Source organism: Tachysurus vachellii, chromosome 21 (assembly GCF_030014155.1).
Source record: "Tachysurus vachellii isolate PV-2020 chromosome 21, HZAU_Pvac_v1, whole genome shotgun sequence".
Taxonomy (NCBI): Eukaryota; Metazoa; Chordata; class Actinopteri; order Siluriformes; family Bagridae; genus Tachysurus; species Tachysurus vachellii.
In genome coordinates this window covers 13276156-13289283 of record NC_083480.1, presented here as the reverse complement: position 1 = coordinate 13289283, position 13128 = coordinate 13276156, and the positions used below count along the sequence as shown (strand labels likewise).

The 13128-nt window shown below is 38.4% G+C and overlaps 1 protein-coding gene across 1 annotated transcript; it reads left to right on the top strand.

The window, feature by feature from the left end:
- The first annotated feature begins 762 nt into the window (after positions 1–762).
- Positions 763–11004, top strand: mturn (maturin, neural progenitor differentiation regulator homolog (Xenopus)). The gene is made up of 3 exons (XM_060897348.1): positions 763–1323; positions 6794–6916; positions 8642–11004. Exons 1-3 carry the CDS (start codon positions 1153–1155, stop codon positions 8744–8746), a joined length of 399 nt encoding a protein of 132 aa, XP_060753331.1. The 5' UTR covers positions 763–1152; the 3' UTR covers positions 8747–11004.
- The last annotated feature ends 2124 nt before the right edge of the window (positions 11005–13128 follow it).

Here is a 13128-nt window from a genome sequence, read left to right as displayed (position 1 = left end):
ACCTAAAAGTAGTGAAAATGCTGAATCACTGATCACAGCTGTCTGTCCAGCCAGGTAAAGATTAGTCTCTATCTCTCCCTCTCTCTCCCTCTCTTTTCCTCTCTCTCTCTCTCTCTCTCTCTCTCTCTCTCTCTCTCTCTCTCTCTCTCTCACACACACACACACACACACACACACACTCACACACACACACAGAGCTATTACAATATCAAGCAGCAAATAAAACCGAGAGTCTGTCTCTGTCTCTACAATCCTTTGCTCATGGTGGAGAGAACTACAACACTTCTCCAACAATCAGTAAGCTTACAGTTCAGTGTGAAGTTTATTGGAAAAGGACTAGAGCCCCCTCGTGGTTGGTTCTATGTTATAACTAATGTTATAAAGCTATTATGTATTATAATTACAAGTGCAGTACAACTAATTCGTGTTCTCTTTACTTACAAAGCTGAAATATTGTTTACAGGATTAAAAGAGTTTAATATTAAATACATGAAGTAGACTCTGAAATTGCAGTCATTTCTGAACCACCTTAGAATGTGACAGGTAAGAAACCCTCCATGTCTTTAGTATGTATTGCCATAAACATGGAAAAACAAAAACAAACAAAAAAAAAACACTGGGTATTTTATAACCTATTGTTGTGCTTTTCCATTAATGTATTGAGTGTTGATTTGCATAGCAACATACCGGCTTCAGTATTGAGATATTGTACACTAGGTGTGTTGTAGAGTAGTTCTACAATAAATGATGGATAGAAATGACTCTTAAATAAAGATGGGAATATTTAAGTACCCATTCATCAGTGCGAACTGATGAGTGCGCGGGCCCTTTGTGTCGGGATCGCGCATTCACCTTAACGTCACATCGCGCCGGTTCTGGCGTGAACGCGCAACTCCAGGAGACGCAGTCGGTTTATTTCGCTCATCGGGAACGCGCGAAGTGAACGGAGGCCAGGGCCAAGATGCAATTGTGCTAGAGTCGAAATCTACCTCCCATCACATACGCCCCCATTCCCCTTAAAAAAAACAACCTAATAATAATAAAAGCACCATGCGGATGATTTAGGAGTCCGAGAGCGCGGAGATCTGTGCGTAATATATTGTTCCGGAGGCTGAGCTTTGCTGCGCAGGTGCGCCGTTACGCTGCGGCAGGATGGAGTTCAAGCAGCTGGTGGACGCGGCGGAAAAATGGTGCTCAGGAAACCCGTTCGAGCTGATCTTCGCCGAGGAGGTGGACGAACGCCGGATGGACTTCTACGCCGAGCCTGGCATTTCGTTTTACGTGCTCTGCCCCGACAACGTGACAGGAGGTACCGACACTTTTGTAAGTACGGAGAAGAACGCAGTTGCGCGCGCGTGTGTGAGCGTGTGTGTGTGCGGGAAGGGGAGGGCAGGAGGGTACAGAGGGAGTGTGTAGGCCTGTCTATGATTGTGCATGGGCGTGTTGAGTCTTTGGATTAATCTGCACCAGAAAATCAAATATAATGGAAAATATCACCCGTGCTGCATTATGGTCAGGTTTATTCTCATGCCAAGATGATCAAATAGGTTGCGCAGGTAATGAAGCTTTATCACTGCGCCATTTTCAGACTGGATGACGGCGTACAGAGGCATTGTGTCAGCAAAAGGTTTAAAAGGTTTAATGTTTCCTCGCTGGTCCTGTCATAGCCGCATGAATAGTTGATTATAAGAGTGAAGTGCTCGCTTTCCTCTCCCTTCTCCTTTCTGTGATGTGATCCACTGTAGCAGCAGGTCTCAGTATCAGGTGTTGGCTTGGCTGCCACTTGCTCTAACAGGTTACCAGAAGGATGGCATTCATTTTTATATTAGCATGGATCAGAATCTTTTCTTACAATTTTATTTGAATCAAAGTGAATAAAACAATTGTTTGACTTTCGTGTGATCGGGCTGTAGCAGCACCTCTGAAAACATGCTTAAACCTTCCACTAAACCAGTATAATGCTGCATGGACACCAGTGCTCATAAATCTGTAGTGTCCAGTTACTGGTACTGATCAGAGAATCAGAGACAGAAATGAACAAAGATCCATAGACCTCACACCAAGAATCCTCCAAAGCACCAAGTGCTTTTGCCATGGCTTCCAGATGCCAGAACCAGCTGGTGTAAAATAAACAGAATTTTGGGTATTTAAATGGATCTGAATATCCAGCACCTTTACTTCGATATAATACGTCCATCTGTAAGGGAAAAAAACAAGACACTATAAATCTTCTAAGGAAATGTAAAGAACCAATTGTGTAATGAGTCTTAAAACACAATTCAACAGAACAGAGGTGAATAATGTTTGTTAATTGTGAACTTTTTTGTGGAAATAAGAACACCTTAAGTATAAATACATGGTCATAAATAAAATACACACAGTGCTAGAAAGTAAAGGCTGATTTCCTTCTAGGTCGCAGTGTAAAGTGAAAATGTGCTAAGTGCTAAAATATTTAAGCCTGCTAGACTAAGTCTTTCATAACATACATAATAGTATCATGCCTGTAATGAGACCCCATACTGTGAATGTATACCGACCATAAAGTTTTCATAATAGTAACTAAGAGTTACTGACTTTTTAGCCAAGTATTTATTATTACGGGGATCTCATGTCTTTATGAGAACACTCCAATATGTGGGTTAAGCGGATGGTATCCTTTTAAAGGGCTTACTTTCAAAGATGTGGCAGTGCAGTGTGACTGGGTTTTAACCCACAAAGCCCCATGATATGATCCATCACCAGGACCTAGCAACTTAAAAGGTTAAATCTGCACCGGTTAATGTTCCCAGTTACTCTGGTGCTTCCTCTGATTGAAATATTCAATTCAGAATGGTCTGAGAAACAAAAGAGGTACAGAAGATTCAGGACTCAAGATATAAATACAGCTTTGTTCTAGGTTTTCTTCCACTTTAATGTACAAGCTTGAATTTACTAACCTAAGAACTGATCAGTTTGATACATTATATTGATATTATAAAGAAGTGGTGAAATCATGAGGCCTAAAAGTGGGAGATGAGATTGCAATGATTGCAATGATTGCAATGGATGCCAATGAAGTTTCACAAAGCCATGAGCATTAACAGTAAAGCAACATCCGCCATTGTTGATGTTGTGTTTGTGTTTGCCGCTGCTGCGCTAAAGTTGCTGTGTAACGTGACACGTATATAGTGACATCAGACTCGGCACTCTGATGGCTCTCTAGCCGGTGGAAAGGCAAACCGGTTCTTAGAAGGTTCGCCAGTGGAACCAACTTTGAACCAGCACCAGTGCTAGCTCTGAACCAGCACTCGGTTCTTTTTGGTGGAAAATGTGTGTAAGAGTGTACCAGATTATAAAACACTTGGGGGCATACGGTTGTAGGAAAATAATCAACACTGGCTTGGTGTGAAGTACCTTGAAGCAAGGTGGAGTTACTCCTACCACCTTGAAGTTGATTTTTTTCCCAACACATCTTGTGCCAATATGTTTTATTCCTCAGCACTTTACCGAGAATTACACTTATTTATTTTTTTATTTCTCAATGACACATATTTTTAATTTAATGTTATGGCCTATCTACAAATCAGGGCTTTTTTCCTATATTTACTTCTTCCCCCCCCCCTTTTTTTTTAAGTTAATAAGGAACAAAATAACAGCTTGTCATGTTACAGAGAAACCTCCTCTGTCCTAAAGACTTTCCTGTGGTGGAAAACTGACAGTCTGTCACAACACGCTGACATTGGAGACGCCTACCATAAACGTCTCCTACCATAAAATCTCCTTACAGACAGCTTCACCATATAAATTATTCAATGGTTTTTTCTGTAATAACATAGTTTTATAAATAACATAGTTGTTATTGTGGAAAAATTGATATAGACATGCGATTTGGAGCCGTCTAGCTGCTGCTATAGAAAATTAACAATCAGGTTTGATGCTTATGGTATAAACCATAACCATAACAGGCTGGTTCAGACAATCAAATTAATGCTAATGCTGAGGCACTAATACAGGAATATTTGTGAGCTGCACCAGGATGCAGTGGCTTGGCATAATGCCTGTTCTTTTGCCTTAGTCAGTATTCCAGCACGAGTCACTCTGAGCCAGCACATATAAATATTGTTTAGGATATCTGAGCTGGCACTGAGTATGACATTTATCTCTGCAGGTGGCTGTTTTAAGGTACTCAAACCTAACTTTTCAGCCAAATGAATAGCTAGTGCTAGCTCGCTACTTACATTTCTGTGATCTGCTTAGAACATCAAAATTAAAAATGTAATCAATCGCTCTAGATTAGCCTGCGTATTCAGTTCGATGTCTATAGTCAGCAGTGGAAGAAAGAATAAGTGCCAGTACGATAACCCCTTTAAAGTCTGACCTCGGTTTACTGTTGAAGTTCTTCATCTAAAAGCAGATTAATCAATGACTGAATGAGTTCATGAATTATGATGCATTATTCAGTACTAAAGTGTGGAATGTGAGTCTAAACCTCTTCTGTGAGTTTAAGAGGTTCATTTGAATGCACCAGTGATAAGAGTTGAGTGTGCCCTCTAACCAAACAGCATGGTAAGGAACATGACAGGAAGATGAATACTGAAGATGCTAATATCATGTACAAAATGAGGTAAATTGTATCTGTAACTGTGTAATGTATGAAGTACTTTAATTCATTCATTCATTCATCTTCTACCGCTTATCCGAACTACCTCGGGTCATGGGGAGCCTTTGCCTATCTCAGGCGTCATTGGGCATCAAGGCAGGATACACCCTGGACGGAGTGCCAACCCATCGCAGGGCACACACAGTCTCTCATTCACTCACGCAGTCACACACTACGGACAATTTTCCAGAGATGCCAATCAACCTACCATGCATGTCTTTGGACCGGGGGAGGAAACCGGAGTACCTGGAGGAAACCCCCGAGGCACGGGGAGAACATGCAAACTCCACACACACAAGGCGGAGGTGGGAATCGAACCCCCAACCCTGGAGGTGTGAGGCGAACGTGCTAACCACTAAGCCACCGTGCCCCCTGAATATATGAATATAATCATATATTAAAATAAAATACAATAGTTATATAAGGGGCTATTCTACTGCCATACTGTGAGGAACCATATATATATATAAACACACACACACACACACATATATATATATATATATATATATATATATACATATATATATATATATATATATATTTATATATATATATGTACACACACACAAATTGTATCTGTAACTGTGTAATGTATGAAGTACTTTAATCATATATTAAAATAAAATATAAGGGGCTATTCTACTGCCATACTGTGAGGAACCATTAGAGCTATATACAAATATATATATATATAGCTTGGCTCTGGGGATCATTCTACCCCAAGAGCATCAGTGATGTTGGGTGAGGATTCAGTCTGTGTTTCTGGTTCATCCCAAAGGTGTTGAGTGGTGGTTGATTCAGAGTCAAGGCTCTGTGCAGATCTGTTCAGTTTTTCCACTCCAACCTTGGCAAAACCATGCTTCATGGAGCTCTGTGCTTTGTGCACAGGGGCATTGTCATGCTGGAACAGGGTTTGGGCCTCTCAGTTCCAGTGAAGGAAAATTGTAAGACATTCTAGACAATTGAGTGCTTCTGATGTTTTTGGAATCAGTCTGGGACCACAGATGGGTGTGATGGTCAAGTTGTCTATATACTTTTTGTCGTAGAGTATATATCAAAAGTAAATAAAGAGGAAATAAGTGGAATGGATATTATAGTGCTCACGTACATTATGTAATTTTATATAGGGGAGTAACACAATAACACTTTCTGTGTCTGTTTCTGTTTACATTTCCAAATATTTGTATCTGTATTTCTTATTCATATTTAAGTTTGGCCTAATCTTTCGTTTTTTTTGTAGTGCAGTTTTACATGGGTCTGTTTTTATTCTTCGAAATCCTGCACATGCACTAAATTTAAGCAAACAAAACAAGAGCCAAATTCAAACCAGCGTTACAGTGACCAGGCGATTACTAAGGATAAGTGAATGAGCACCATAAATGCTGTAAATATAACTGCATTGTTCATTCTCGCATTAATGAATGCAATGTCCCATGAGCTTCAGATCTGTAAACTCACCTGCATGAAAGTAAAAATAACTCAAATACATTGTTTATCTAGTCTTAACCAGATGCCATGTGAAAAAAAGGTCTAGTCTAGTCAGTCTATCACACCTCCGTTCAGTCTGTTTAGACAGAATAGAAATAATATTTATATATGTGGTGTATGTACATTTCTGATATGGTGTGTTTCTGTACAGCCCTGGCTAAAGGATTTTCATCTGCACAGTGTGGAATATTGTTGATAAGATAAACGACACTTGTTTGAACAAAACAACACTGTCTAATTTGTACTGGAAATTCGTCAGCGCCATTTTAATCAAGATGGGCTTTAACTTGTTTTCTGAAATGATGCTTAATTTGACCGGTGTAGCTTCACAACATGTGGTTCAGTAATCACTGGTGAAGTAATGCATTTCATTAAACCCTGAAGCTTGAGGTGAACTAAAAAGTTACTCTGGTCAAGTTAACGCAAAACAGACTGTGACCCATTACAGCCAGTTGGGTTTAATATATTGCAAGGTTTATTGTCATTGTAGAGTACAGCAGTATTATTTTCATTTGTTATTTTTATTCATAGTGTGCTTTAAAATATACATTTTCACCTGAAGCTTGATCTAAAACGCTCTAGATTCTACTTGCATATCAGGGTAATGTGTATTTGCTGAGTAATGTGATGACTGTGTGTGTGTGTGTGTGTGTGTGTGTGTAGCATGTGTGGAGTGAGAGCGAGGACTGCCTGCCATTCTTGCAGCTGGCACAGGACTACATCTCCTCCTGTGGACACAAAACCCTGTTGGAGGTCCTTGAAAAAGTCTTCAGATCCTTCAGACCTGTGAGTGATGTCTGAAGCACACACACACACACACACACACACACACACCTAAAACCAAAAGCACACTTCACGGTTTCCTATTTGTAGATTAATTTTAAGTATCTATGATTTGACATGTCGTACTAAAACCGCTATTAGGAGCAGCAAAAACAAACACAGCATGTTTCCAGGCACAAGACAGTATAAACAGCTTGATTTGATTTTATTCTACAAACCTCCAGTTCTTTTTTGCAGAACAGACCATTCTTGCTAGCTGCATTTCCGTAACCAGTATTCCTTTAACCTTTATCTCTTATTGCTATTTTTATAGTTTCCCAGTAGTGACAATGTCACATGGTAAGCTGCTCTTGTGTTTTTGTTTTGCCGCTAGTGAGATTTGCGGATCAGTCCTACTTCATCAAACAGGGATCTACCAAACAACTACCAAACAAGTGATTTAATGTTGTCATGTAATGGGAAAAAGTGAGCATATAGTCTTAACTCCACAGTAACCTCTGGGCATTCAATAAAAGCTTTTTTTTTTTTTTTTTGAGAAAATGGTCAGATTTACACACCAGCACAGTGAATTCAACTAAAATGCTTAGATATCTGCTTAGCCGTCTATAAAAACACAGAGTGAGCACAGTTTAATTCAGTCTTCTTCGTTCACACCCATGTTTGTAATGCAAGTGACTGAAAACACTCATTAGTGTGACCGAATCTCTGTCAGCATCAACAACAACACCAGCCATATTTGTTGCCAATTCTGCATTACAGTAGTGATGACATAAACAGCTTAGTAGCACATGACTTGTTTTGGAAGTCAGCTGAAGCTTGTCTTCAGCTCATGATCAGGATGAGAAGGCAAAAAGAGGACAGTCGCAGAGCTCTTGCTGTTTTTGTAGCTATTACTCACATTCTGTGCTGACAGATGTACGGCTGTGATGTGGTTAGGGTGAGAAGTTAAAAACCCACATCTTACTATTCTCATTGCACCGGATATGCAATGGATCTAACATAAAATGTGTAAGGAAAATAAATCTGTGCCTTAATTTTTTTACTTGGAATGAAATTCTGAGTCTGAGTTGATTTTAGATCAGCTCTAAGACTCTGAGGCCAGATAGGATGAGAAAAGCTCTTTACCTTTATAGGCTCTTTAATAATCAACGACATGAAGCAGATTCACCATTATAACCCTGATTATTTACCACTAACAGCACATCATGAACCGTTTTATTCCTTGTCACAACAATGTGAGATGATTACCCTTAAAAAATCATTGATGAATAACATATTTTACCTTTAATCATTTATAATTACTACAATTTAATGTTGAGGAACATCTGCAAAACATCTTCATGTTCTCATTTAAGTTAAGTAGTCTTTTCCTCACCTGCGTCGCTCTTTTTTTCTCTTTCTTCTGTGTCCTGAAGACTTTCCTGTAGGGGAAATCTTCCTGAATGCTACATACAAAAGCTGTGACACTGAAGAATCCTATAAAAAACAACAACAATAAAAAAGCATCTATAAGAGAAATATAAGATGTGCTCAGAGACACTCAAATACTATATTTCAGTCACACAGATCTTGAAATTATCAGGAAGTTGTGTAAAAACGAACGTGTCACATTCAGTCATAAAAATTTAATGTCATTTGATCTTAAAGTGACCATATGAATACAATATGTATAACAATATGTATATGAGTTTGATTAAAAAATGGAATGAAAACAACATTGTTTTCTAGCTCCTGGGTCTTCCAGACATTGATGACGACACGTACGAGCAGTACCATGGAGACGTAGAGGAAGAAGCAGAGACGGACCATCAGCAAATGGGTGTTAGCCAATAATGTGCTCAGTGAAGTGAATCGACCTTCCACGGGCCGGAGCATTGCTTCATTCCCCCTCATATTTCCTTCTTCAAAATCATCTACACATTTCTACTGTTTTATGATATGCACTATGCCTCTGTCTTGCACACTCCCACACTCGCACCACGGCTTATTATAATGCACGATTCCATGTTGCAAAGAAAAGCATTCTCACTAGACGGCCCATGTCCTTCTTGTTTTATTCAGCAAACCGCTGCTTAAAAAAATATGGAAATCTTTTCAGGATTCTGTTAGTTCTTGTGTAATGTTATTTTTGTGTAACGGGTGGGTATCACAGTTTAATGGGTCCTAATGGTTTAACAGGTATTGCGTGACTGATTTTAGATGTGCTTAATCGTTTTCTAATGGGATTCAAAAGTCTAATGGCCTTTGATGGTAACATTATTGTAATAAGTTGTGGTTCACTTGTGATTTAATGGACCTTGTGGACTTTTTATACAGTATAATGCTGCATTTCAGGCTGTGTAAAGAGAGACAGCATATCTAGATCAAAATGAAAAATATTTAATTTAGTTAATAGTTATAATAAAAAGTCGAATGTTTTAAATTTCTAAATAAAATTAAACGTTACAAAATGAAGACACACCATTTACATCACAAAAATCACATACATTGCAAATATAACTTAATATTCAGTCGTAATGTAATTACCCAATATAATAAAGTATCAAACATAAATAGAATTAAATCAATCCTAACAAAAAAAATACAGTTAAGTCTCTTTATTTGTAAAACAGATCCAAAAAATCTTTTCCAAATCTAATTCCAGGATCAGATCCCAGGATCTTCGTTTTCCTTTTAAAATCCGATCCACTATTTTCGGTATCAGATCAGCACCATATCTGATAAATATACCCTGTATATATACTGGATCTGACAATCTAAACATCTAAATAATCTAAGCAATATCTAATACACACTCAAAAACCATTAAAACCATTATAGCTTGTGAAAATGTTAAATGGAAACCATCAGGTGAATCCCGTTAGTAAGTAAACAGATATTTCTGTTTTGTTTTGTGAGCAAGAAGGATTATGAAGAATATTGTTATTATCATTAAACTTAAATTCAGGAGAGTCCTCCTGAACAGACATAGCTAAACGATGGTAATACGTTCCCCAGAATCGTGGGAAACTGTTAAGCAGGTATGCTAAATTTAGGTCTTAACGATGATGAATAGAGCTTGTCTTTCTGTATGTCTGTACTTAGAAAGTCATGATAGATTTTCTAGTGAATAGCTGAAGAGGTGTTGTAATGTTGTAACGTCTGAAACCAATCAGTGATTTCAAAAACTCACAGGCAGTTTATCAAACTCTTTTGAATACTCATCATCTGCTTTGTCGTTTATATCTCGACGTCCTTGATCATGTGGCCATGGATTGAATAGGAATAGTGATCCCGGCAAAGCTCTCAGCCTGTGGTACTTAATGCATAATAGCCCTAGATCAGAGAGAGTGTGATTGCATTTTCAGCTTCGTGTAAAGACAAGCCTTTGTTTTGCACTTATGCATCATGCTTACTTTTCATTTTGGTCTTCAATAGTCTTTAATTGTATTAAAGTATAACTTCAGGCATGTTTTCAAACAAATCATGGCTAATTATAGGCTTCCTCCATGATGTTTCCTCCCAGATTAGGCAAAAGTAAAAGCCTGAGCTGAATGTGTAATGTGTGAAGTACAACAAGAGTGAACATGTTGATCTGAAGCAGCTTCCTCTTTTTTCATCCTCTAGTGTTGACTAAGGAAAATATGATCCAGTCAGTCTTCATGATTTGATTGACTGACTGAAGTCTGACACGCCCCACAGCAAATTCTTTCCGGATCACTTGACCAATGTAAACAGGTTAGCAGGACCAGCTGGAACATCACATGTTGTTCCAGGATATGAAGAAAGCTGATATGATCCTGCTGACTTCATATGTTTAGTGCTTTCCTAATGCTGCCATCAAACCCCTGTATCTCCCACACACTCACTGCTTTCATACTGTCTTCCTCAGCATTACATCATCCACATGTACCGAAGTCTGGTGTAAGATCAATCAAAGCTACTCTTCTATATTCATATTTGTTTGATCCTCCAGCTTTAGCACTCTGCAAGCTTTTGAATATTTTCCCCACCAGTGCAAACCTCTGGGTATTTACCCCCATTAAACCAACTGACTTTGAGTTTTAACTAAAGTTTGCTTAAAGATGTAATTTTATTAGTTGTCTTGTTTAATCCCATGCTTTGTTATCTGATTTGTTTCATCCTCAAGTTTGTGTATGTTCCTAAATTAAACAATGTGGAGGTGACGTTCTTTCAGCTTGTCCTGTTCCTGTGCCCTCGGTTTGGCTTTCTAAGCCAAATTCCAAAAATGAACTGTTTTAATATTTGAACTATTTAAAAGCTGCTATAATATTTTATGTTTATACTATGAATACGCATAGAGACGGTCGTTCTACGTGTCTACATATCTAGATATCGCTTAAAACATACTCCCTGAGATGACATGAAGGAAGAAAACCTGACAGGAATTAGACTTAAAAAGGGTTACACGGGACATTTTTTAGGGTTACAGCAGCATTCTTAATACACAAGTACTCTTCAGTGTTCATGTGAGTGTGCACTGAAGCAAGTATAAGATTTGGGCATATTTTTGGGAAAATCTTAGGGTGTCCTAGTAGGAGAAGGAGAAGCTGCTGCTTATCTTACCTGGAAAAACGGCCAGAATGTGCAGGTTTTTATTCCAACCGAACAGAGACCTCACCGGAGTCTAATGAAAAGCCAAAATTAACTGATTAAACAGGTGGGATTGGGTTTGGCTGATTGACTGGTATGAAAACCTGCACCCTCACTGGCCCCTTTGAGGATAAGATTGGACACCCCTGCTCTTAGCAGAAGTAGATCATTACGATCAGAGGTGAGGTGAAATGCAGCAGAAGAAGTGTCGATTTTTTTTTAGAGACCTTGCCTTTATTCATGCGGCTTTGGGAAGGTAAGAGATGGAGCAGCTCTAAGAAATGGCTAGAAAAACTCTTAGAACATTTAGGAGAGCCCACTGACATGAATATTCAAAGGTGATACATTTCTTTATACTCGGTATACTTTGTTATTGAAAACTCTGAACTCTTCGTTATTAAAAGAAATGTTCATTTATTAAAATTAAATATCTCCAAACAATAAATGAATATACAAAGATGGGGAAACCACTACAATCAACTTAAATGAGAAAGAAATAAGGTAGAACTAAGAGACCAGCATCACCAGCATCATGTTCCAGCATGACAATGTCCCGGTGCACAAAGCAAGCTCCATGAAGACATGAGACAAAGATGGAAAAAAAACCCCACTACAGTCAAATTAAATAGAAAGAAAGAAAAAAGTAGTAGATGGTAAACACCTCACATTGTGTACAAATATATCTTGAGGAACATCTAAGAGCCAAGCTCCAAATAACAGAATTTTATGTGCAGCAGCGTTAAAGTGTCAGACTCTAACAGTCATAACTATGGAATATAATAATTCTATAATATATATTATATAATATCCAAATGTAAGGCTCAAAATTAAGAAGATATATTCTTCTAATCACTGACAATTCGCATGTTTAAATTTCACATTTTATGTTGGACGCCCCTGGCTTGCAACCCCTGTGGATAGATAAATAGATATATTAATAAATAAATATAAATAATAACTTATGTTTTACTTTGGTTGTAAACTATGCTATTTACTTTGGCTGTAAATGTACAGTTAGACACTACATATCTTTTTTTTCACATACGGTGCCAATCAGCCTCTAGTCCTTCACCAGTGTCAGTTTTTGACCACTGGGCTGTTGTATGCTGGATATTTGCTGCAGGTGAAATTTGTTTCTCAACCCGGTAGTGACATTGAGGTTCAAAATCTTGATGCAGTTGTTCAAGTGCTAAACACCGTACTGTGTCAGCACTGTGTTTGGTGTTAGGTGCCGAATAGGATGTTGGCATATTGCAGCAAAAGAGAATGATCCACCATCTACCATCTACTTTAGTTTTATCCAGTTTGGCTTTGGAAATCGGTTTTATATTCTACACAAAATTGGTGTTATAATCCACTATATATGACCAAAACTTTCTGCCCATCACACCCATATGTGGTTTTTCCCCAAACTGTTATTATAATATTGGAAGCACATAATTGTCTAGAATACCTTTGTATGGTTTAACGTTTAATTTCCCTTCACTGGAAGAGACCCAAATCATGTCGCTGCATGACAATGCCCATGTGCACAAAGCACAGAGCTCTATGAAGACATGATTTGCATGATGGTTTGGAGTGAAAGGTGGAACTCGAGTCTAATGCACAAAGCCCTGACTCGG

Coding starts and splice junctions, on each gene's coding strand:
- mturn (XM_060897348.1), top strand. CDS start 1,153: ATGGAGTTCAAGCAGCTGGTGGACGCGGCGGAAAAATGGTGCTCAGGA. Junction 1,324..6,793: donor CAGGAGGTACCGACACTTTT/GTAAGTACGGAG, acceptor GTGTGTGTGTAG/CATGTGTGGAGTGAGAGCGA. Junction 6,917..8,641: donor TCTTCAGATCCTTCAGACCT/GTGAGTGATGTC, acceptor ATTGTTTTCTAG/CTCCTGGGTCTTCCAGACAT.